A 25,432-nucleotide genomic window follows, 5' to 3' on the forward strand; every position below is an offset into this window, starting at 1 on the left:
AATGGCGCACATACTCAAAAAATAAGAATAAATAATTTATAACATAACGTGCTATGTGATATTAAAATTGAGAAATACAGAACGGGATAAAAACATTTTTTATTTTACAACAACAGCAGATACCAATCCTCCACTTACAGCATAGTTAACAGAAACACATTACAACAACTCAGAAACAGAGGAAGACTGGAATTATGTATAGTGTAAGAATAAATAAATTTGGTGTGTACTGTACTGTAACACTTTTGGGAAATTATGTGTATTATTTCGTGAACATTTAACAATTCGATTTCTTACCGACTCAAAGGAGTAGCCGAGTGTCCTAAGCCGAGTAGCTTAGGACACTTGATACAGAGACAGACTTGGGTTCAATTCCCGACAACTCAGCTGTAAATGAGTACCTGGTTGAAAATACTAGGGAGGATAAGGTGGTATGGAAAGGAACTGGTCACCCTACCACATAATGCTGAGGCTTAGTACAATGAGCTCAGCTCATCCCCCCTACGTTCAGAAATGAATACGGGACTTAACCTACCGTACGGCGTATGTCTGGTAAATTTGCAAAAAAATATAGGTCTACAAATTATAAGTAGATATCACATATGGTATTAAAAAAATATGTGACGCTGGTTACGGTCAGTCGACTTTTTAAGGACTTTTTAAAAAAATGCAATGGCTGTATATTTACGTGAATAATTGACCGTAACAGATATACACACTTTAACAACCCATTAAACATATGTTTAAATGACGTGATTGTACACTGAAATAAGTCGAGAAGGCAGAGGTTACAAGACCGTTATATTTTCTTATTTATTATATGCATACTTTTCGTTAGTAATGGTATTCATTTGATCTTTCAACGGTTTAGTTTGATTTGTACGGTCCATGCATATGTTCAAATAAAGAATGGATATTATACTGGACGAGTGTGGCGTTTGACCTAAATTCCAGTAAGGTTCTCATTTGGTTTATTATGCCAGATGCAAAGCTAACACGAAAATATTGATTAGCACTTTCCGAAGAAAGTTACCGCTTTTTATTATCAATTTTAATCAATGGAAATCGTCTATTTTTTTTTATTGTGTTGAGTAGAATTATTGTCAACCTGTATTTTGTCTGCCGTGATTTCAGCATGATTCGGTATACGATTCCTTTCATGTGTTGTCTGGCGATGTGTATACTGTACTGTATGAGAATGAACTTAAATATCGCCATGACGGTGATGGTGCAAGAACCAGCAGAGGACGCAGAAACGTGTATTGAGGAGTTGGGACCGGACGGAGAAAACAAATGTAACAACATTACAACAGATGTATGTAGGCATATTATAGTTATTGAAATTACATGCATGTATATCAGTGGCTAGTCTGGGTTCCAGAAGGAATATTTTGGCACATATGGCGTTTCATACGTAAACTACTTGAGCTTGTAAACCGTGTTTTTCGAAAAGCGTCGAAATAACTACAGACTTGGGGCAAGTCTAATCAGTGGCGTATATTGTCGTAAAACAAAATTATACGCATATTTTTAACGATAAAAATTTATGATTATGATAGAGTAAAGCTACATGAACATTCGTTTCACGTTTTGTTGAAGCAGCGTTAAAATCGTTATTTCCTTTTTAATTTCTCAAACCACAATTTGCAGCTCTTTGAATATTTGTTAGCGTCCCATATTTTTACGGAATAGGTGCTTAAATGCTGTCAGTATAGTTGCTATAATTACGTCAAAGTGTACAACACTACACGAACCTATGAGTTGTCTTAACTTATTCCGAATTTATATTAACGTATATGAGGCGTTTTTGACGTTGTGTTCTGAACGACTGAAAAGAAGTTGTTATAGTTGTTTTGATAAATATGTTGTAGGCATATTATGTAAATTCGATTTTGTCGATTTATTTTACAAGGTATATGGTTATTTTCTCATAGATTGAAACATTTGACTGGAACACTACAACACAACAGCTTATCCTTGGATCGTTCTACATTGGTTACACCATCATGCCGATTCCCGGGGGTTGGTTGGCAGGACAAATTGGCGGAAAACGCGTTGTTGCGATTGCAGTTGTCTGGTCTTCTCTCCTGACTTCGTTGATTCCAACGGTAGCGGCTATCAGTGTTAATCTACTGATTGCGCTGAGAATTCTCGACGGATTGGGGCAGGTTAGATTTTACACAAAAACGTTTGACAAGGGTTATGAAATTGGTTAGCAAACTTGGTTTCCATGCAACGGCAAAGGCGCACCACAAGAGACAGTTTGCAAAATCACATGCGATGCGGTTGCGTTGCGTTCAAGTGGATCCAAGCTTTAGCCTATACTATGGTACTGATTTTGGAACATTACCGTATCGTTCAAGTCGACGGTCATAAAACATTGGGTTTTTTTTTGTAAAAACATATTTGTATATTCAAACCGGCGTCCTCGCACGAGTATTGTATAGGCGTAAGTAGAACCCGCTTTTGGTACACTCGTACGACGACGCAACAGTGCTGCAAACATCGCAGGTTTGATTTCGCGCAGGCGGGGGGAAACACAATTATTAGAAGGGCATATTCTTACGTTGCGTAGATTGCGTTACATTACGTTACGTTACATTGCGTCGCTAGTGGGAACCAAGCTTTACAGCGGTTCCACTGTACTGAAACTTCGTTCCATATAAGAAATCAAAAAACTTTTTTTTTAATTTGCAGGGAATAGCGACACCGGGAGCCTACGTTCTCATTTCCAAATGGGCGATGCCGAACGAAAGAAGTACAATGGTGTCAATTACATTATCTGGTAGGCCTAATAGATAGTAGTAAATAATAGTAAAAACTTTAAAATAGTAAGATGGGTCACATAATTACTGTCGGTATTCTTGGACTAGATTGTGTTTTCTTTTTAGGCATGTGTATGGGTTTAATTATATCAAGCTATTCGTCTGCGTGGATGTGTACTTCGAATATTTTTGGCGGATGGCACTTTTCTTTTTATTCTTATGGTAAGCTGATGTATAATAACATTACTGTGATAAGTAAAAATTAATATTTATTAAATTAAAAAATAGTCCAATAATTTTTTCAGTAACATGGGTGCGTTAAGATATGAATACGTTAAGAGATGAATGTGTTATGAAATGTCATTACGAAATGAATTTTAGTAATGAGAGAACAAGACCATAATGTATGGCTGCAGTCGCGTGCTCAAATTTGAGTTCGTGTTTACCGACCGACCATCCGACCAACGGACCGACATAGAGAGCTGTAGAGTCGCCGCTGCACCCGACTAAAAAACATCGGTGGGCCGGGCGGGCTGTGATTTGTTTCTAATTGACGTCTGAGGCAGATATCATGAACAATGCATGGGAATTAATTATTTTCTATGTTAAAGCCTCCTAAATATAACCTAATCTACTATAACTACTACATAAAAACCATCGAAGATGTCGTTGACAGCATATTTTCTCATTTCCTTATACATTACAATGTCCTAATTATGCATGAGTTTAGTTGAGAGAGATTATTTAGAGGGTTAGGTTATGCAAAAAGTATAGAATCTATGTTATCTGTTATTGTTGTTGCGGACGAGCGGTTACCGCTCAGGATAGATACAGATTCTACGTGGGACAAGCTACGCGGTTTTCCACTTACCGTCACCGCTCGTCTGTGTAGATTGGCTTAGACAATAATTAATATCATGATTAGTCATGATTTCTGCCTGAGACGTCGAGTAATAGAAAATTCGCGGCCGGCCGGCCGGTCCTACCATTAACGATGTAAAATACTGAGTATATTTTGATTGTTAAATTAGACGTTACTGGCTAGTCGTTTGTTGTTTTTTTATTTAATTAATTATATTTAATTTATTTATCATAGGCATTGCTGGAGCTGCTTGGACACTTTTATGGTTAATACTGATCTATGAGTCTCCCAGTGTGCATCCGTTCATATCGATCAAAGAAAGAGAACACATTAATTTGGCTTTGAACCAAACTGAACAGAAAAGGGTAATACTTAATATTTGTATATAACAAAACGTTGGCATTTTGTTCAAAAATTAAGAATTATTTATACAACATTTTTATACAAAATTACACAATCAGTTAAACGAAACCTCTTTTACATTGTGGTCCTGTCTTAAATACAAAATAGTTTTGTGAAAAGAAATGAGATCGATATTTTGATTTAAATAAGACAATTATTGTTGGAGAAGAATGTTTAATTTCAGTTGGTGGGTTATTCCATTTTTAGCGCCTGCAACTAAATGACTAAATGTTTGTTTCTGTTTCAGTTCAGTGTTCCATGGATAGAAATATTTTGTTCTTCGCCAGTTCTAGCCCTCACACTGTGTATGGTGACTTTTGAATTCGGATGCTATACACTTCTTTCCGAAATGCCGTTGTTTTTCACTCATGTTCTTGGGTACAGCTTAGAAACGGTAGGTTTCTAAAACGGTACTGTCTCTAGTATACATCATTATTTGGCCTGTATCAAGGCACGTTCCATGATACAGCATTACATATTGTGTTAATTCTGTATCGAGATTATTTGTAAGGTTACGTTAAATACATGTGGCATTTTCGTATATAATACTTGTGATACATGCGCTGTTGTACTGTACCATACTGCACTATAGTACGTAAAGGCAGCTATAGCAGTAAAATACAATATTTGTATTACCAACTATTCCGATATGATACATCTTATTTGTATCATGTCAGGTTTTATGGCCGACGTGTCTGTCGCAAACATTAAATGTCAATTAGTCGTATACATTCATCTGAATGATGGATGGAAACTAATCCTGTTTTAAAGCACCTTTAGCTGATCCTATCATTGACCCATCACTACGATATTTGGACATATCACTATCATATTTGGGCACATCACGCACCGTTTTTTGCTAACCTAGTTTGATAGTGTAGACAGAGCTTAAGTGGGGAATGCAAATGTTTACGAAATAATACTTTTATTTCAGTATAATTTCCTTTTTTAAGGCTGGCCTTTTGACATTGGTAGCAAACATAATCCAGTTTGGCATAAAATTCACATGTGGATTCATAGCCGATGTTATTATTAATCGTTCATATCTCAGCGTCCGAAGTACAAGGAAGATGTTTGTGGCAATAAGTGAGTTGAAATGATTTATATAGGGCTTAACATGTGTGGAGTATCTAAGCTGTTAGGTAAATATAGCGTGATATGGTCGTCACAAAACCAATCTTTTCAGTCGATTAAGTAATTCGCAAAGATTTTGAAAATCGCGGCTTCAAGCTAATGAAATCTAGACATTGCTGAGACAAAATTATCGAAGTACCTTAATAATGACTGATCAGAAACGTTAAATTGTATTTTATGTGTTATATATATCGATACAAAAAAGTAACTTCAATAATCAATGTGTATGTTTTTTTTCAACAGCTCTCGGCGTATCATCATTTTTTCTAATTCTATTGAATTATTTCGATAACAATCACGTGACAGTTACCGTTGTTCTAGTGACGATAGTGTATTCCATATATGGATTTGACGTCGCTGGAATATTTTCGAATCCTATGGATCTCTCACCACCATTTGCTGGAATCATTTCTGGATTAATGTTGACAGCATCCAGTATTACTGGTTTTATCGGGCCATTAGTTCTTGGAACAATTATTAAAGATGAGGTAAATCTTCCTCATGACGGCCTAAACTATGGCGCTCCAAGCTGAATAAATGACAGCTTGGCGCGCCATACTAAACAGAACCGTCTATGTCTGTAATCCGACTTCAATCGCCCCGGGCCTCTGAGAAAGTGAATAAGCATATTACATATTCAGTTAGCGGCGATAACAACTTAATTATTGTGTTCAGTGGCGTAACATAGAGACCTGAAGCCCATGGTTTAGGAACCCTAAGTGGCCCTCCAACGCTGGAGGCTTCGGGCTTTTTTAGACGTTTTCGACATATTTTAATGCCTATTTTTCCTAGCTCTGGGCACTCCTCAGTGGCCTCCATAAGCTCCGAGGCCCCTGGGTTAGCCAGTGAGTGCTCATAGCACTCACTGACTGTGTTCGTCAATTACCGGGTAACGTTTTAAACTCCTTAGGAATCCAGTAATCACTGGTTATGTAATAGTTTGATCCAGTAATCACTGGTTATGTAATAGTTTGATCCAGTAATCACTGGTTATGTCGTCATCAGCGATGTGGAGACGCGGGAATTGTGTCGTAAATAAGGCTATTTTAAGCACATTATCAAGTTCAAGTTCAAGTTCAAATAAACATTTATTTCTTTCATATTCATATTTAAGTAAAACATTATAATTTCTGATATTTTATATATTTTTTAGAGTTATAATAAAGTAAATCATAATGTATGAAAAAGGTGATTCAGTTGAAAATGAAAGAGGCAAAAAACCCAAGAAAGTTATCTATCAATTGGAAAAAAAAAAATCCAACTGAAAACTTGTATATTGGGAAGCCATTTAATACTTTACGGTATTCAAAGTTAAATTAACAAAATTATTTTATTACAGAACACGCTTCAGAAATGGAACGTATTTTTTGCAGTCGTTGCTGGTGTTCATATATTCGGACTTTTGGTTTTTCTAGCGTTCGCACAAGGCGAAGAGCAAGAGTGGTCGAAAAACGCAAAAGTATATGAAGGCGAAAGCTTAGCTTTAATTCGACGTGCAGAAAAACAACAGAACAGACATGTAACAGAGTAGTAGTCAATATACCATTTATAAAGAAGGGTTTAAAATATATACATTGAGACCTGTTGGAAAAGGGTATAGGAAGGTCTAAGAAAGTCATAAAAGTCTTGTTCGTCTTTTAAAACTTTGAAAGGGGAGGGGCGGTGCCGACTCGCCCTCGATAAATTCGCGTCTTTGACTGTGGCGTAAATAGGTGGCTATACATTCTGTTTGTAGCCTAAGCCTATTTATTTTTACCGTTTTATTTTTCAACGTTTTCGTTGATGAGATTACGTAGTGCATGCGTCCGTATAGACCCCTTTTTATGTCAGTATTAGTTTGAGTTGTGTCCCGTTTAGCTCAAGTATTCGTATGACACGCCATGTGTGCAAAAATATGTATTTTTAACCACATTTAAACGAAATTTAAACCACTAAATGCGTTCTTATACACGCTAAAAACACACGGTAAAATAGTGATTACTAACAACCTATGTGTCCCGGATGTATAAATGCTATTTAAATTACCCAAATCTTGGATCTCAGCCAAGTTAGCATGCATGTAAAATGTAACACAAATAAATACACAACGTAACAAACGTATCAATTTCTATAAATGCAAATTATATAATTTAATCCAATTATAAACTTTTGAATAAGTGTATACAAAACTATTGCAATTAGCATCGAACGAGTCAACTATATTAAAGTCAGTTAGCTAGACTATCAAACTTGATGTGAACAAATGTGATTTGCCCATATATGGACACGTTGATGTCATATCACTACCATATTTGGGCACATCACATTTTTTTGATCAAACTAGTTAGTAGACAGAGCTTAGAGTCAGATTGACAAAAAAATATCTATATAAATCCACAAATATATACGTGTAAAAATATAATTATACTATATATAATAAAATATTAGGAATGTATTTTTTACAATGTTTTGACATTTTAAGATCGGATGTACTTGCACTTAAATAGATAATTACATTTTAACGTAAGTAGACTAAGGGCGTCGATTTCGCATCATCATCATGTTTAAGGTAGGCATTGAATCCGTTTTATTATAAAGTGTTTATATAAGGAGACACTACATACAAACGTGTTTAAGATAGGCACATCTAGACTTGCCCCAAGTCTGTATTTAAGTTGTCAATGTTATGTTTTTTCACCAGATCAAGATTATACGTATGAAACGCCATATGTGCCAACATATTCATCTTTTTAATAATTTGAAACGCCGTCGAGAACCAAGACAAGGCACTGCATACCGCTTGGTTATCATAAGATGTTTAAGGTAGGTACTATAGGTCTATCGTCCAATTGTTTATCATACAAATGTAGCACTGTTATACCATTGGTCAGGCAAGTGTCTAATGTATAAGGCGTCCATATGAGGATCACATGCCTTACTGTAGTAATAAAGTAGCCTAGTAGTTATGTCACTAATTCCTCCATGAGGGGTTGTACATATTGTTGTACTTATATTTGCAAGTCTACCGCTTCAAACTAAACTAATTCATGTTATTTGATTGGACGATTGTGATTCACTTGGCGTACATTATGACGTACTATTTAACGATCGTGGAATAGTAATTGTTTTCGTGTAAGGAAAAAATATTATTTTCGTACGAAAAAAGAAAAATCTGCGTGAAATTCAATAGCAGCATCTGTTGCTCAGCGTCTGTTGTCGAACCATGGAGGTATAAAACCATACCTCCATGATCGAACGGAAGCAACGGCATGCACGACGCGATCTCTCAAGATACAAGATAACTTTATTGTCAAATAATTCAACGAAAGATTTGAAATTGGTTTTTGTCATGGCAACTTAATATAAAAATAGAATAAAATCAGTAAAATGTTAGAACACAAAGTAAAATACACAGTACAGTAACAATATACAGATAAAAATGCATATACAGGATTTACAAAATACAAAAATTAATCATAAGAGGATAAATGCGATTAGGTGTTCCCAGATGTTCGAAGATACAATTATTTCAGAACAATGGCAATGACAAGAATATATTCATTCAATTCATTCAAAGTGACATTTATTTATTTCAATAAAGACAGTTAAACAAGATGAAAGTAAAAATAAATGAACGATAACAGTTGAAGAAGGCAATTTAAAAAAAAAACCATAATGCTTGTGGGTGACATGCCAAAAAAAGAATAAACCAAAAAAACAAAAACCAAAAAATATCAAATGCATAACATAGGTAAACTGTCGTCTTCTGGTAAACATATTTATTTATTTATCAAGTTTACAATAGATAAATAAGAGGCATAATATATAATAAAAATGTTAGATGTTATATAAAATAGAATTTCATCTTTCACCGAATGAAAATATTACCATCGTACTCATAAACATTCATACTTTGTATACTATACCCCAACTGTAAACACAACATTGGATAGTTTGATCTCCCCGAGGTTTAAAAAAAAATCCCGTAAAATCTCTAAAATGGCTATCCAGGGAAGGAGTCGGGATATAAATTATATACGGAATTTAATTATTCTTAAAGCGTTTGTTTTTGGTTTAAAATTATTTATTTTAATTTCATGCAATGCGATTTTGTATCCAATTATCAGTGATGTATCTCCACATACTACATAAAGGTATGCCCAGTATCACTATAGGAATATTTGGTAATAATCTAATTTGTATCACATGTGTGCGGTATCATGTAAGTTTAGGTTAAGGATTATGGTATGGTATATTACTATGAGATACATGTGGAACCATGCGATGTTGCAGATGTTGTAATAAAAAAAATGTCCTATATACTGGAGAAATCTAGATACATTAAGAGTAAACCAGTCAGATTTAGAAGCAGGCAAACGATTTACAAAGTGCCGCACTTTGCGGCGGTCGGAAAGTCTCTCCGTGCCAAACTCCCCCACCAAGGCATTATAAGTCAGCCTAATACATATAGGAAAACTTATTGTTTATTTACCTTCAAATCAGAGACAATATTAAATTTATAATAATTACTCTTTTATTGAACCATTCTGTTTTGATGTGCGAATTAAGGCTATCGTTTCGTCTTCATGTACTTTACTAGCGTTTTTCGACCACTCTTGCTCTTCGCCTTGTGCGAACGCTAGATAAACCAAAAGTCCGAATATTTGAATACCAGCAACTACTGCAAAAAATACGTTCCATTTCTGAAGCGTGTTCTGTAATAAAATAATTAGGCTAATTTAAATTTGAACGGTGAGCAATAAAGCGATGGATACTATTAAGATTATATAATAATAGTAATTATAATAACATTTCAATGACGAGTTGTTATCACACAAAATCATGACCAGTAGTTAGCTAATAAAACTAAGACATAGGCATATTGACATAATTTATTTAAAAACAATTTAGGCCTAATGTATTGTTTGAAGGTATAGGCCTAAATGATGCAATATCCCTGGCGTAGTTTGTTCATAAACATTTACCTCATCGTTAATAATTGTGCCAAGAACTAATGGCCCGATAAAACCAGTAATACTGGATGCTGTCAACATTAATCCAGAAATGACCCCAGAAAATGGTGGTGAGAGATCCATAGGATTCGAAAATATTCCAGCAGCGTCAAATCCATATATGGAATACACAATCGTCACTAGAACAACGGTAACTGTCACGTGATTGTTATCGAAATAATTCAATAGAATTAGAAAAAATGATGATACGCCGAGAGCTGTTGAAAAAAAAACATACACATTGATTATTCAAGTTACCTTTTCAAAGAGTTATGATTGCTTGGTACGTAAATATTTTGAGTAGCCTATGTTTTCTACACACTCGATACAATTCTTAGTGGGTAGTAAACACTCACTGCAGGAAAACAAGAATAAAATAGACCACTGTAATTTAGAGGAGAATGTAAACGAAATGTGCAATGTGTCACAAGCAGCACACACATCGGACATTTTGTATCATTAATGAAAATGTGACATTGCCACTTTAACAGTGTGTTGGACGTTTCGAGGTTCGAATCCAACTCCCGCCGCATTGCTTGTATCCTTTAGGCAAGATACTTTACTTACGTTTGCCTCTCTCCACCCAGGTGACGTGTATAAATGGGAACCCGGTTAGATCAAGACACAACTTTGCGCTGATTACTAGCTGCATTATGGGAGTATGTTTCCATACGTGTTTGATCAGGAAAAAATTACTGGGGTAATAATGTTCAGCGCTTAGAGGTTTCACAACATTAGGCGCTATATAAATCCAGGATATTATTATTAACAATATTCTAGCATACAGTGTTAACATATAGGCCTACTGCAATTTGGAAGAGAGAGAAGACTCACTTATCGCCACAAACATCTTTCTTGTACTTAGTACGCTGAGATATGAACGGTTAACAATACCATCGGCTATGAATCCACATGTGAATTGGATGCCAAATTGGAGTAGATTCGCTATGAGTGTCAGAAAGCCAGTCTAAAAATAATGTTCAGTTATTGTTGATTTTAGGAAGCGTAACTATGTTTATTAATTCTATACAGGTCATATACAAAATATCTTCTGCCTTTGGTATTCATAAACCTTCCAGACCAACTGTCCATCCCCTCCCCACTCAGGACACGTATACACATAAATAGTTCACTCGTGGTAGGCATACTCCACAGTTTTCGAAACCTACCGTTTCCAAGCTGTACCCAAGAACATGAGTGAAAAACAACGGCATGTCGGAAAGAATTGTATACAATCCAAACTCAAAAGTCACTATACAAATAATCAGTGCCTGAACTGGTGTGGAACACAATATTTCTATCCATGGAACATTCTGCAAAACAAAGATTAAAAGAATATAATGCTGTTCTGTAGAACATGACAGCGATTGTCACTATGGTTTTGGACACATCGATCGGATATGTAAACATATACAAATTATTAAGTGATTAAGCCTACCCTTTTCTGTTCGGTTTGATTCAAAGCCAAATGAATGTGTTCTCTTTCGTTGATCGATAAGAACGGGTGCACACTGGGAGACTCATAGATCAGTGTCAACCATACAAGTGTCCAAACAGCTCCAGTAATACCTATTAAATATAAAATAATAAAGCATAGGTAAATAACAGAGTACTAACGAGTTTTGTTAAGATAGCTTTATTAGGCTGTCATGTGCCTAAATATGGTGGTGATATGCCCAAATTTGGTAGAGAAGTGTAAATTTTTGGATTGGAACATTTTCTTCATATAGCTTACCATAAGAATAAAAAGAAAAGTGCCATCCGCTAAATATATCCGAAGAACACATCCACGCAGACAAATAGCTTGATATAATTAAACCCATACACATTCCTAATAATGATAATAAAAAAAAACACATAGTCAAGCCTGTTCATAACTATAGAGTAATATTATTACCATAACCGAGAATGGTGACAGTAAGACGTTCCGTCGGGTCTACGACGCTGTCTGAGTTTGCCCTAATTCTTTGTTCCCACTAGAGACGTTTGCGTTTACGTTCTTGTGTTACGTTCTAGTGAGAACCAAAGCTTAAGAAGAAAATCCAATATTGGAAGGAACCACACAGTGTGAAACATTTCACTAGTATATGGCGTAAAGGGTCTTTCACACTTGTATCGTGTTTACGCGGCTACGCGCATATCGATTGGCGCATAGCCGCGTGGATCAAGTGTCATGAAAATGGTCTTTCACACCTAATCCGGCACGGTTCCGGTCCGTTTCGTTTTCACATCAAGCGGCCGCGTGGAGCGTCGTGGACCGCCGGAACCGTGCCGGATCATGTGTGAAAGACCCTTTAGACTGTCGTGGCTTTCGCAACTGATAAGGTACGGATTTAGAAATCTGGATTATACGTAGGCCTACCAGATAATGTAATTGACACCATTGTACTTCTTTCGTTCGGCATCGCCCATTTGGAAATGAGAACGTAGGCTCCCGGTATCGCTATTCCCTGCAAAATGTAAAGTTTAATATTTTGGTATGTCTGTTACAAAACGACATATTTGATATAAAACAACTGTATAGTTATGTTACCCGCACTAGCAACATTTTTAAACCAGCAAAATGTGTTTACATAGACAAAAGCTTTTGAAGAGCTACTCTACATAGTTACATATAATACACTTTATTTAGACACGAGACTGATGTGCATTACAACTTATATTGATGGTTTTTACACAAGTTCGTGATATTACAAAAAAAAAACCAACACCATATAAATACGACAAAAAAGATAGAAAAAATTGAAAAGAAAAAAAGAGATAGGCCTAATGTTTCTATGCGAGTAGTAGTATGTTTCTTGCAACAAATTCCAAACTTATCAACAGTGTTGTTTCCAATCAGTTCGAAACTAACCTGTCCAAAACCATCAAGAATTCTCAGCGCAATCAGTAGATTAACACTGATAGCCGCTACCGCTGGAATAAACGAAGTCAGCAGAGAAGACCAGACAACTGCAATCGCAACAACGCGTTTGCCGCCAATTTGTCCTGCCAACCAACCCCCGGGAATCGGCATGATGGTGTAACCAATGTAGAACGATCCAAGGATAAGCTGTTGTGTTTCAGTGTTCCAGTCAAATGTCTCTATCTACGAGGATGAAAAAACCCATGTGTGAAATTGATTTGAAAAATTTCAACCGACATAAATAGAAACATACTAAAAACAATGAACGTAGGCCTACATCAGTACGGTATACAAGTAATTACTAGGTATTATTTGCATTGATTAATCACCGTAAAGCACTGTCTACACTATCAAACTTATAGTTTGACAAAAAAATGTGATGTGCCCAAATATGGTAGTGATATGCTTAAATATGGTAGTGATATGACATCATCATGTCCATATATGGGCACATTACATACAGTTTGATAGTGTAGACACAGGGCCGTAGCCAGGATCTGTCAAGTGGGGTTCGGACACTAAGTATTTGGGTCACTGCCCCGCGTCTGAGGCGAATTTTGTTAAATGACACCCCTTCCCCTTGATGGCCGGAAATGGTACTCTCACACATAACATTTATGATAAATGGCACCTCTAATTGGCCGGAAAAAACACTCTCATGCAGCATGCTACCATTGAACAAAACGATCGTACTTTTTTCCTCATCCTCACACACGTGGACTATTTAAAGGACGATGACATTTGTTGTCGTATGTTATATGCGCGTGCTCTGTGTGCGGAACCATTGTTCGATTGTTTGATCATTCACTCGGTATTTTGTTTTGCGTTCAAGTTACAAGCCCCAAAAAAAGCACAATTTGGGTGAGAAGGCAAATTCAATGCTTATTATAGCCAGGGGCGGACCCAGGCAGGCAACACCCTTAATTTCTTACTAAATGTTGTTTCTGCCACTAAATTAAAATTGAGTTCCATTTCATCGTATACAGTATCCATCCGGACCCGGAACTTGATATGCTTAGTCGTAAAGTAGTTACCGAGTTGCAGTTCATTTTATCATTGTTGAATGTTTTGATATTAGCCTAATTGTTAAAACGACCTTCACAACCAAAATATTTCTTTGTAATAACATTTATTTTAAATGGAACGCTACAAAAATAATCCTCTGTTTCATCAGAGCATGAATACCTAATAACCAGACAAGAACGTATCTTTGTTACGTTTTACTATCAATCCATTTTCAGGACACGCAAACAATATAGTAGTATAATAATAAAATTTTGATTGAATAGTGAGTGATTAGTTACATTTTGACTTTGAATAAACCATTGGTAATTTACTGAAAATCCAAAATGAACTTGTGTTATAATACAAAAAAATTATTCAATCAAAGAAACGCTCTACTACACATGAGAAATAGATCGTCGGTCGATAAACTTCTGACGACGACTAAAACGACGACAATCAGCTAAATGTTAGTGATTTTATTTCATCTCTGGCTTGTTACATTTTTCATGACACATTACCGGACTTTCCCCTCCTTTCGCAATGAACGACAGTACAGATCTTCCCTATCTAGGCTGTGTATGTAGCATACTACGTTATTCACAAATTACCCACGCATAGCAGTGTTACTAGAACCATCACAGATTACCTCTAATGGATCAATCATTCACACATGAATTAAAAAAATTCATCGACAAACGAAATATAGCCTTATATATTCATTCCTTTTAAATATTAGGCATATTGCCAAGGCTAATAATCGATTTGTCCATAATTATTGTGTTTTTGCGGGGGTTTTCCATAATCTAAGGCCAATTTTTAGGCCAAATTATAATTGTGCGTAGGCCTATAGTTTTGTATTTCCGATGCGTGTAGTACCCTATTTATCTTCATTTCCGTACGTTCGTAAATATGAGGCCGAATTTCCGTAGTAATTTATAGACGTTCCGAAATTTGAACCGTGTTATACCGGTAGCAGAGCAAAGTTTGCTTCTTTCTGCAAATGTAAAATACCCTGCAACTCTTTAACTACTTTATGACTAAGCCTATCAAGTGCCGGGTCCGGATGGATATTGTATACGATGAAATGGGACTCAATTTTAATTTAGTGGCAGAAACAACATTTAGTATGAAATTAAGGGTGTTGCCCGGGCCACTAGGGCAACACCCCTAGGTCCGCCCCAGTGGCCGTATTCACCAATCTCACTTAGGCTAAGGGAAATACTTACCCTTAAAATTTAAGAATTCCCTTAACAAAGGGAAACACTTAAGGGGTATTCACAAATGAGTTAAGGGATTCACTTACCTAAGGAAAACACTTAATTTAAGGGTAAAACTTAAGGGTAAAAATAATCATAAATATTCATGAGTTGTCCCATTGTCCAATCACAGAGGATTTAATTCCCCTATGGTCCAATCACTTTCCTCTCTAAAACTAATTTGCATATTTAAAAAAAGAGTAAGGGGTTGGGGGGACGGGGAGGATGAAGAGAAAAGTGTATGGACGATGATCAATAAAAAGAAAATGGCAGTCAAAACAAAAACAAGTAAATGAATATTAAACCTAGACTAATTTGTATGAGGATGAAGAAAAATAGGTCTAGCCTAGATGTTACTAACAAACCAACATTCTGTGTAGGCCTATGCATCCTAGGCTGGTTACTGGGCAGACCAACAGGGGGCCTAGCATCTCTACCTAGCCTACTAGAATGGGGCCGGCTAATTTCTATTACAACGAAATGGGTAGCCATCTTCCACGAAAATAATGGCAGTCAAAACAAAACAAATAAATGAATATATAGGCATAGACTAATTTGTATGGTGGGGATCAGCAAAAAAAGGTCTAGGCCTAGGCCTAGATGCTACTCAAACCAAACATGAATCCTAGGCCGGTTAGTGGGCAGACCAACAGGGGGCCTAGCATCTCTACCTAGCCTAGACTGGGGCCATCTACAAGTAGGCATAGTACTCGCACATACAGAATCGTCAGCACAACCAAGGTACTGAATAGTTAAGGGAACTTTTAAGGGACCTCTGAGGTCCCTTAAAAGTTAAGGGGAAAATAGACCAAGTTAAGGGTTTCCCTTAACCTTAAACCCTTTGTGAATACCACTTAAGTGAAACCCTTAATATTTTCTTGATTTAAGGGAAATTCATAGGATTTAAGGGAAATATCTTACTTAAGTGTGATTGGTGAATACGGCCACTGGAATCTTAGCTATATATCTACATAATCAGCTCACCAAACCTTTTGTGGCTTTTCACATGAATAAACTTTCTGGGCGCCCGGTCTAATAATACTTGCTGTTGCTTGCTCCTGGCAAGATTCTTTGACCCCAATAAACGCCACTGATAAATACAAACGTCATGCATGTAATTTCAAGTGTTAACAATAACTATAATATGCCTACATACATCTGTTGTAATGTTGTTACATTTGTTTTCTCCGTCCGGTCCCAACTCCTCAATACACATTTCTGCGTCCTCTTGTGGTTCTTGCACCATCACCGTCATGGCGATATTTAAGTTCATTCTCATACAGTACAGTATACACATCGCCAGACAACACATGAAAGGAATCGTATACCGAATCATGTTAAAAACACGGCAAACAAAATACAGGTTGACAATAATTCTAATCAACACAGTCACAAGTGAATTTTACTAACAAAGAGTAACTTTCGAGAAAAAAAATACTGATCAATCTCGTTGCATAGGCCTAATATGATTTTCTGCTGGCATAAACAGAGATTAGGCCCAACATGCGGAATTCACTTAGATTGTTGTGCTGGCCATTTAATTTCTGTAGGCCTACAAAAAATGGTCAACCTGAATTAGGTCTACAGTATTTGCATTAAAATAAGACTGTTCCATTTTTATAAGGGTGTTCATTCTTCAGTCAATTATTACTGTTGAGAAACAGAAAAAAAGACAAACGCTTAAAAGTTATACATCGTTATTTTTCAAACACACATATAAATAATTCAAAAGTTCTATAAATGCAAATTATATAATTTAATCTTATTAGAAATGTGTATACAAAACAATGTAGAACAAAAATTCTGATCATAGCTGCAAAAGTATTGCATTTAGCATCGAAAGAGTCAGCGTTATAACTAGGTTAAAGTCAGTTAACTAATAGTTAGTTAACTAGATTAAAGTCGGTTAACTAGATCAAAGTCAGTTAACTAGACTATCAAACTTGATGTGAACAAATGTGATTTGCCCATATATGGACACGTTGATGTCATATCACTACCATATTTGGGCACATCACATTTTTTTGATCAAACTAGTTAGTAGACAGAGCTTAGAGTCAGATTGACAAAAAAATATCTATATAAATCCACAAATATATACGTGTAAAAATATAATTATACTATATATAATAAAATATTAAGAATGTATTTTTTACAATTTTTTGACATTTTAAGATCGGATCTACTTGCACTTAAACAGATAATTACATTTTAACGTAAGTAGACTAAGGGCGTCGATTTCGCATCATTATCATGTTTAAGGTAGGCATTGAATCCGTTTTTTTATAAGTGTTTATATAAGGAGACACTACATACAAACGTGTTTAAGATAGGCACATCTAGACTTGCCCCAAGTCTGTATTTAAGTTGTCAATGTTATGTTTTTTCACCAGATCAAGATTATACGTATGAAACGCCATATGTGCCAACATATTCATCTTTTTAATAATTTGAAACGCCGTCGAGAACCAAGACAAGGCACTGCATACCGCTTGGTTATCATAAGATGTTTAAGGTAGGTACTAGGTCTATCGTCCAATTGTTTATCATACAAATGTAGCACTGTTATACCATTGTTCAGGCATATCGCAAGTGTTTAATGTATAAGGCGTCCATATGAGGATCACATGCCTTACTGTAGTAATAAAGTAGCCTAGTAGTTATGTCACTAATTCCTCCATGAGGGGTTGTACATATTGTTGTACTTATATTTGCAAGTCTACCGCTTCAAACTAAACTAATTCATGTTATTTGATTGGACGATTGTGATTCACTTGGCGTACATTATGACGTACTATTTAACGATCGTGGAATAGTAATTGTTTTCGTGTAAGGAAAAAATATTATTTTCGTACGAAAAAAGAAAAATCTGCGTGAAATTCAATAGCAGTATCTGTTGCTCAGCGTCTGTTGTCGAACCATGGAGGTATAAAACCATACCTCCATGGTCGAACGGAAGCAACGCCATGCACGACGCGATCTCTCAAGATACAAGATAACTTTATTGTCAAATAATTCAACGAAAGATTTGAAATTGGTTTTTCTCATGGCAACTTAATATAAAAATAGAATAAAATCAGTAAAATGTTAGAACACAAAGTAAAATACACAGTACAGTAACAATATACAGATAAAAATGCATATACAGGATTTACAAAATACAAAAATTAATCATAAGAGGATAAATGCGATTAGGTGTTCCCAGATGTTCGAAAATACAATTATTTCAGAACAATGGCAATGACAAGAATATATTCATTCAATTCATTCAAAGTGACATTTATTTATTTCAATAAAGACAGTTAAACAAGATGAAAGTAAAAAAAAAGAACAACAGTTGAAGAAGGCAATTTAAAAAAAACATAATGCTTGTGGGAGACATGCCAAAAAAATAAACAAAAAACAAAAACCAAAAAATATCAAATGCATAACATAGGTAAACTGTCGTCTTCTGGTAAACATATTGAAGTTTACAATAGATAAATAAGAGGCATAATATAATAAAAATTAATATTTGGATGTTAGATGTTATATAAAATATAATTTCATCTTTCACCGAATGAAAATATTACCATCGTACTCATAAACATTCATACTTTGTATACTATACCCCAACTGTAAACACAACATCGGATATTTTGATCTCCCCGAGGTTTAAAAAAAACATCCCGTAAAATCTCTAAAATGGCTATCCAGGGAAGGAGTCGGGATATAAATTATATAGGCCTGCGGAATTTAATTATTCTTAAAGCGTTTGTTTTTGGTTTAAAATTATTTATTTTAATTTCATGCAATGCGATTTTGTATCCAATTATCAGTGATATATCTCCACATACTACATAAAGGTATGCCCAGTATCACTATAGGAATATTTGGTAATAATCTAATTTGTATCACGTGTGTGCGGTATCATGTAAGTTTAGGTTAAGGATTATGGTATGGTATATTACTATGAGATACATGTGGAACCATGCGATGTTGCAGATGTTGTAATAAAAATGTCCTATATACTGGAGAAATCTAGATACAGTACCAAGAATCGGCTGGATGATTTTGTGTTAAGAGTAAACCAGTCAGATTTAGAAGCAGGCAAACGTTTTACAAAGTGCCGCACTTTGCGGCGGTCGGAAAGTCTCTCCGTGCCAAACTCACCCACCAAGGCATTATAAGTCAGCCTATTACTATAGGAAAACTTATTGTTTATTTTCCTTCAAATCAGAGACAATATTAAATTTATAATAATTACTCTTTTATTGAACCATTCTGTTTTGATGTGCGAATTAAGGCTATCGTTTCGTCTTCATGTACTTTACTAGCGTTTTTCGACCACTCTTGCTCTTCGCCTTGTGCGAACGCTAGATAAACCAAAAGTCCGAATATTTGAATACCAGCAACTACTGCAAAAAATACGTTCCATTTCTGAAGCGTGTTCTGTAATAAAATAATTAGGCTAATTTAAATTTGAATGGTGAGCAATAAAGCGATGGATACTATTAAGATTATATAATAATAGTAATTATAATAACATTTCAATGACGAGTTGTTATCACACAAAATCATGACCAACAAAACTAAAACATAGGCATATTGACATAATGTATTTAAAAACAATATAGGCCTAATGTATTGTTTGAAGGTATATGCCTAAATGATGCAATATCCCTGGCATAGTTTGTTCATAAACATTTACCTCATCTTTAATAATTGTGCCAAGAACTAATGGCCCGATAAAACCAGTAATACCGGATGCTGTCAACATTAATCCAGAAATGACCCCAGCAAATGGTGGTGAGAGATCCATAGGATTCGAAAATATTCCAGCAGCGTTAAATCCATATATGGAATACACAATCGTCACTAGAACAACGGTAACTGTCACGTGATTGTTATCGAAATAATTCAATAGAATTAGAAAAAATGATGATACGCCGAGAGCTGTTGAAAAAAAAACATACGCATTGATTATTCAAGTTACCTTTTCAAAGAGTTATGATTGCTTGGTACGTAAATATTTTGAGTAGCCTAAGTTTTCTACACACTCGATACAATTCTTAGTGAGTAGTAAACACTCACTGCAGGAAAACGAGAATAAAATAGACCACTGTAATTTAGAGGAGAATGTAAACGAAATGTGCAATGTGTCACAAGCAGCACACAAATCGGACATTTTGTATCATTAATGAAAATGTGACATTGTCACTTTAACAGTGTGTTGGACGTTTCGAGGTTCGAATCCAACTCCCGCCGCATTGCTTGTATCCTTTAGGCAAGATACTTTACTTACGTTTGCCTCTCTCCACCCAGGTGACGTGTATAAATGGGAACCCGGTTAGATCAAGACACAACTTTGCGCTGATTACTAGCTGCATTATGGGAGTATGTTTCCATACGTGTTTGATCAGGAAAAAATTACTGGGTAATAATGTTCAGCGCTTAGAGGTTTCACAACATTAGGCGCTATATAAATCCAGGATATTATTATTAACAATATTCTAGCATACAGTGTTAACATATAGGCCTACTGCAATTTGGAAGAGAGAGAAGACTCACTTATCGCCACAAACATCTTTCTTGTACTTAGTACGCTGAGATAAGAACGGTTAACAATACCATCGGCTATGAATCCACATGTGAATTGGATGCCAAATTGGAGTAGATTCGCTATGAGTGTCAGAAAGCCAGTCTAAAAATAATGTTCAGTTATTGTTGATTTTAGGAAGCGTAACTAAAACAACATTATAAAGATGCCTATGTTTATTAATTCTATACAGGTCATATACAAAATATCTTCTGCCTTTGGTATTCATAAACCTTCCAGACCAACTGTCCATCCCCTCCCCACTCAGGACACGTATACACATAAATAGTTCACTCGTGGTAGGCATACTCCACAGTTTTCGAAACCTACCGTTTCCAAGCTGTACCCAAGAACATGAGTGAATAACAACGGCATGTCGGAAAGAAATGTATACCATCCAAACTCAAAAGTCACTACACAAATAATCAGTGCCAGAACTGGTGTGGAACACAATATTTCTATCCATGGAACATTCTGCAAAACAAAAATTAATAGAATATAATGCTGTTCTGTAGAACATGACAGCGATTGTCACTGTGGTTTTGGACACATCGATCGGATATGTAAACATATACAAATTATTAAGTGATTAGGCCTACCCTTTTCTGTTCGGTTTGATTCAAAGCCAAATGAATGTGTTCTCTTTCGTTGATCGATAAGAACGGGTGCACACTGGGAGACTCATAGATCAGTGTCAACCATACAAGTGTCCAAACAGCTCCAGTAATACCTATTAAATATAAAATAATAAAGCATAGGTAAATAACAGAGTACTAACGAGTTTTGTTAAGATAGCTTTATTAGGCTGTCATGTGCCTAAATATGGTGGTGATATGCCCAAATTTGGTAGAGAAGTGTAAATTTTTGGATTGGAACATTTTCTTCATATAGCTTACCATAAGAATAAAAAGAAAAGTGCCATCCGCTAAATATATCCGAAGAACACATCCACGCAGACAAATAGCTTGATATAATTAAACCAATACACATTCCTAATAATGATAATAAAAAAAAAACACATAGTCAAGCCTGTTCATAACTATAGAGTAATATTATTACCATAACCGAGAATGGTGACAGTAAGACGTTCCGTCGGGCCTTGTCTACGACGCTGTCTGAGTTTGCCCTAATTCTTTGTTCCCACTAGAGACGTTTGCGTTTACGTTCTTGTGTTACGTTCTAGTGAGAACCAAAACTTAAGAAGAAACTCCAATATTGTAAGGAACCACACAGTGTGAAACATTTCACTAGTATTGGCGTAAAGGGTCTTTCACACTTGTATCGTGTTTACGCGGCTACGCGCATATCGATTGGCGCATAGCCGCGTGGATCAAGTGTCGTGAAAATGGTCTTTCACACCTAATCCGGCACGGTTCCGGTCCGTTTCGTTTTCACATCAAGCGGCCGCGTGGAGCGTCGTGGACCGCCGGAACCGTGCCGGATCATGTGTGAAAGACCCTTTAGACTGTCGTGGCTTTCGCAACTGGTAAGGTAATCTACGGATTCAGAAATCTGGATTATACGTAGGCCTACCAGATAATGTAATTGACACCATTGTACTTCTTTCGTTCGGCATCGCCCATTTGGAAATGAGAACGTAGGCTCCCGGTAGCGCTATTCCCTGCAAAATGTAAATTTTAATATTTTGGTATGTCTGTTACAAAACGACATATTTGATATAAAACAACTGTATAGTTATGTTACCCGCACTAGCAACATTTTTAAACCAGCAAAAGCTTTTGAAGAGCTGCTTTACAAAATAATTAGTTACATATATACACTTTATTTAGACACGAGACTGATTTACAACTTATATTGATTGTTTTTACACAAGTTCGTGATATTACAAAAAAAAAACCAACACCATATAAATACGACAAAAAAGATAGAAAAAATTGAAAAGAAAAAAAAAAAGGCCTAATGTTTCTATGCGAGTAGTAGTATGTTTCTTGCAACAAATTCCAAACTTATCAACAGTGTTGTTTCCAATCAGTTCGAAACTAACCTGTCCAATACCATCAAGAATTCTCAGCGCAATCAGTAGATTAACACTGATAGCCGCTACCGCTGGAATAAACGAAGTCAGCAGAGAAGACCAGACAACTGCAATCGCAACAACGCGTTTTCCGCCAATTTGTCCTGCCAACCAACCCCCAGGAATCGGCATGATGGTGTAACCAATGTAGAACGATCCAAGGATAAGCTGTTGTGTTCCAGTGTTCCAGTCAAATCTCTCTATCTACGAGGATGAAAAAACCCATGTGTGAAATTGATTTGAAAAATTTCAACCGACATAAATAGAAACATACTAAAAACAATGAACGTAGGCCAGTACGGTATACAAGTAATTACTAGGTATTATTTGCATTGATTAATCACCGTAAAGCACTGTCTACACTATCAAACTTATAGTTTGACAAAAAAATGTGATGTGCCCAAATATGGTAGTGATATGCTTAAATATGGTAGTGATATGACATCATCATGTCCATATATGGGCACATTACATACAGTTTGATAGTGTAGACACAGGGCCGTAGCCAGGATCTGTCAAGGTGGGTTCGGACACTAAGTATTTGGGTCACTGCCCCGCGTCTGAGGCGAATTTTGTGTTAATGACACCCCTTGATGGCCGGAAATGGTACTCTCACACATAACATTTATGATAAATGGCACCTCTAATTGGCCGGAAAAAACACTCTCATGCAGCATGCTACCATTGAACAAAACGATCGTACTTTTTTCCTCCTCCTCACACACGTGGACTATTTAAAGGACGATGACATTTTGTTGTATGTTATATGCGCGTGCTCTGTGTGCGGAACCATTGTTCGATTGTTTGATCATTCACTCGGTATTTTGTTTTGCGTTCAAGTTACAAGCCCCAAAAAAAAGCACAATTTGGGTGAGAAGGCAAATTCAATGCTTATTATAGCCAGGGGCGGACCCAGGGATGTTTCCCTTGTGGCCCGGGCAACACCCTTAATTTCTTACTAAATGTTGTTTCTGCCACTAAATTAAAATTGAGTTCCATTTCATCGTATACAGTATCCATCCGGACCCGCTAGGGCAACACCCCTAGGTCCGCCCCTGGAATCTTAGCTATATATCTACATAATCAGCTCATCAAACCTTTTGTGGCTTTTCACATGAATAAACTTTCTGGGCGCCCGGTCTAATAATACTTGCTGTTGCTTGCTCCTGGCAAGATTCTTTGACCCCAATAAACGCCACTGATAAATACAAACGTCATGCATGTAATTTCAAGTGTTAACAATAACTATAATATGCCTACATACATCTGTTGTAATGTTGTTACATTTGTTTTCTCCGTCCGGTCCCAACTCCTCAATACACGTTTCTGCGTCCTCCGCTGGTTCTTTCACCATCACCGTCATGGCGATATTTAAGTTCATTCTCATACAGTACAGTATACACATCGCCAGACAACACATGAAAGGAATCGTATACCGAATCATGTTAAAAACACGGCAAACAGAAAGAGAAGAAACAGAAAAAAAATACTGATCAATCTCGTTGCATATGATTTTCTCCTGACATAAACGGAGATTAGGCCCAACATGCGGAATTCACTTAAATTGTTGTGCTGGCCATTTAATTGCTGTACAAAAAATTGTCAACCTGAATTAGGTCTACAGTATTTGCATTGAAAATAAGACTGTTCCATTTTTATAAGGGTGTTCATTCTTCAGTCAATTATTACTGTTGAGAAACAGAAAAAAATACAAACGTTTAAAAGTTATACATCGTTATTTCTCAAACACACATATAAATAATTCAAAAGTTCTATAATTGCAAATTATTTAATTTAATCCTATTAGAAATGTGTATACAAAACAATGTAAAACAAAAATTCTGATCATAGCTGCAAAAGTATTGCATTTAGCATAGAAAGAGTCAGCGTTATAACTAGGTTAAAGTCAGTTAACTAATAGTTAGTTAACTAGACTAGATTAAAGTCAGTTAACTAGATCAAAGTCAGTTAACTAGATTAAAGTCAGATTTTTTTAAATACTTATATACATTCAAAAATATATACATATAAAACCGAGTAAAATAATTATAGTATATACAATAAAATATTAAAAAGTGCTTTTTACAATGTTTTTGACAATTTAAAGTAACATTACATTAACCAAACACTCCCCCCAGACAAACTAAATCCGCGATTTAAAGTAACATTACATTAACCAAACACTCCCCCAAACAAACTAAATCTGCGATTTTACGTGCGTGGACGAATTTTAAAAAAAAACCTCGCCAAAAAAAATAAAAAAATTCGAAAATCAGTGAAGCGTGAAATTACATTACTTAATATCCCAGATCCCAGATGTTCGAAGATACAATTATTTCAGAACAATGACAATGACAAGAATATATTCATTCAAATTCAAAGTTACATTTATTTATTTCAATAAAGACAGTTAAACAAGATGAAAGTAAAAAAAATGAACGATAACAGTTGAAGAGGCAATTTAAAAAAAACCCCATAATGCTTGTGGGAGACAAAAAA

The 25,432-nt window shown here is 35.8% G+C and overlaps 3 protein-coding genes across 5 annotated transcripts; 1 reads left to right on the plus strand and 2 right to left on the minus strand.

The window, feature by feature from the left end:
* The first annotated feature begins 355 nt into the window (after nucleotides 1–355).
* LOC144852359 (sialin-like) lies at nucleotides 356–7,213 on the plus strand. Of its 2 annotated transcripts, XM_078710144.1 has the most exons (10): nucleotides 356–953; nucleotides 1,135–1,315; nucleotides 1,935–2,168; nucleotides 2,698–2,785; nucleotides 2,892–2,987; nucleotides 3,862–3,992; nucleotides 4,277–4,423; nucleotides 4,983–5,115; nucleotides 5,407–5,651; nucleotides 6,503–7,213. In XM_078710144.1, exons 2-10 carry the CDS (start codon nucleotides 1,136–1,138, stop codon nucleotides 6,692–6,694), a joined length of 1,446 nt encoding a protein of 481 aa, XP_078566270.1. In that variant the 5' UTR covers nucleotides 356–953; nucleotide 1,135; the 3' UTR covers nucleotides 6,695–7,213. The 2 variants fall into 2 exon arrangements, with proteins under 2 accessions (XP_078566270.1, XP_078566269.1); XM_078710143.1 differs by having other exon boundaries at nucleotides 356–1,315.
* A 406-nt stretch (nucleotides 7,214–7,619) lies between these two features.
* Nucleotides 7,620–16,915, minus strand: LOC144852360 (sialin-like). Of its 2 annotated transcripts, XM_078710145.1 has the most exons (9): nucleotides 16,477–16,915; nucleotides 13,009–13,242; nucleotides 12,517–12,604; nucleotides 11,890–11,985; nucleotides 11,593–11,723; nucleotides 11,324–11,467; nucleotides 10,989–11,121; nucleotides 10,128–10,372; nucleotides 7,620–9,857 (listed from the first exon to the last, which is right to left on the minus strand). In XM_078710145.1, exons 1-9 carry the CDS (start codon nucleotides 16,654–16,656, stop codon nucleotides 9,669–9,671), a joined length of 1,440 nt encoding a protein of 479 aa, XP_078566271.1. In that variant the 5' UTR covers nucleotides 16,657–16,915; the 3' UTR covers nucleotides 7,620–9,668. The 2 variants fall into 2 exon arrangements, with proteins under 2 accessions (XP_078566271.1, XP_078566272.1); XM_078710146.1 differs by lacking the exon at nucleotides 13,009–13,242.
* A 2,262-nt stretch (nucleotides 16,916–19,177) lies between these two features.
* On the minus strand, nucleotides 19,178–23,122 carry LOC144852105 (sialin-like). The gene is made up of 8 exons (XM_078709813.1): nucleotides 22,904–23,122; nucleotides 22,432–22,519; nucleotides 21,795–21,890; nucleotides 21,498–21,628; nucleotides 21,229–21,372; nucleotides 20,871–21,003; nucleotides 20,011–20,255; nucleotides 19,178–19,751 (listed from the first exon to the last, which is right to left on the minus strand). The coding sequence occupies exons 1-8, from the start codon at nucleotides 23,063–23,065 to the stop codon at nucleotides 19,563–19,565; spliced, it is 1,188 nt and encodes a 395-aa protein (XP_078565939.1). The 5' UTR covers nucleotides 23,066–23,122; the 3' UTR covers nucleotides 19,178–19,562.
* Between the last annotated feature and the right edge of the window lie 2,310 nt (nucleotides 23,123–25,432).

Source organism: Antedon bifida, chromosome 9, assembly GCF_963402885.1.
Source record: "Antedon bifida chromosome 9, ecAntBifi1.1, whole genome shotgun sequence".
NCBI lineage: Eukaryota > Metazoa > Echinodermata > Crinoidea > Comatulida > Antedonidae > Antedon > Antedon bifida.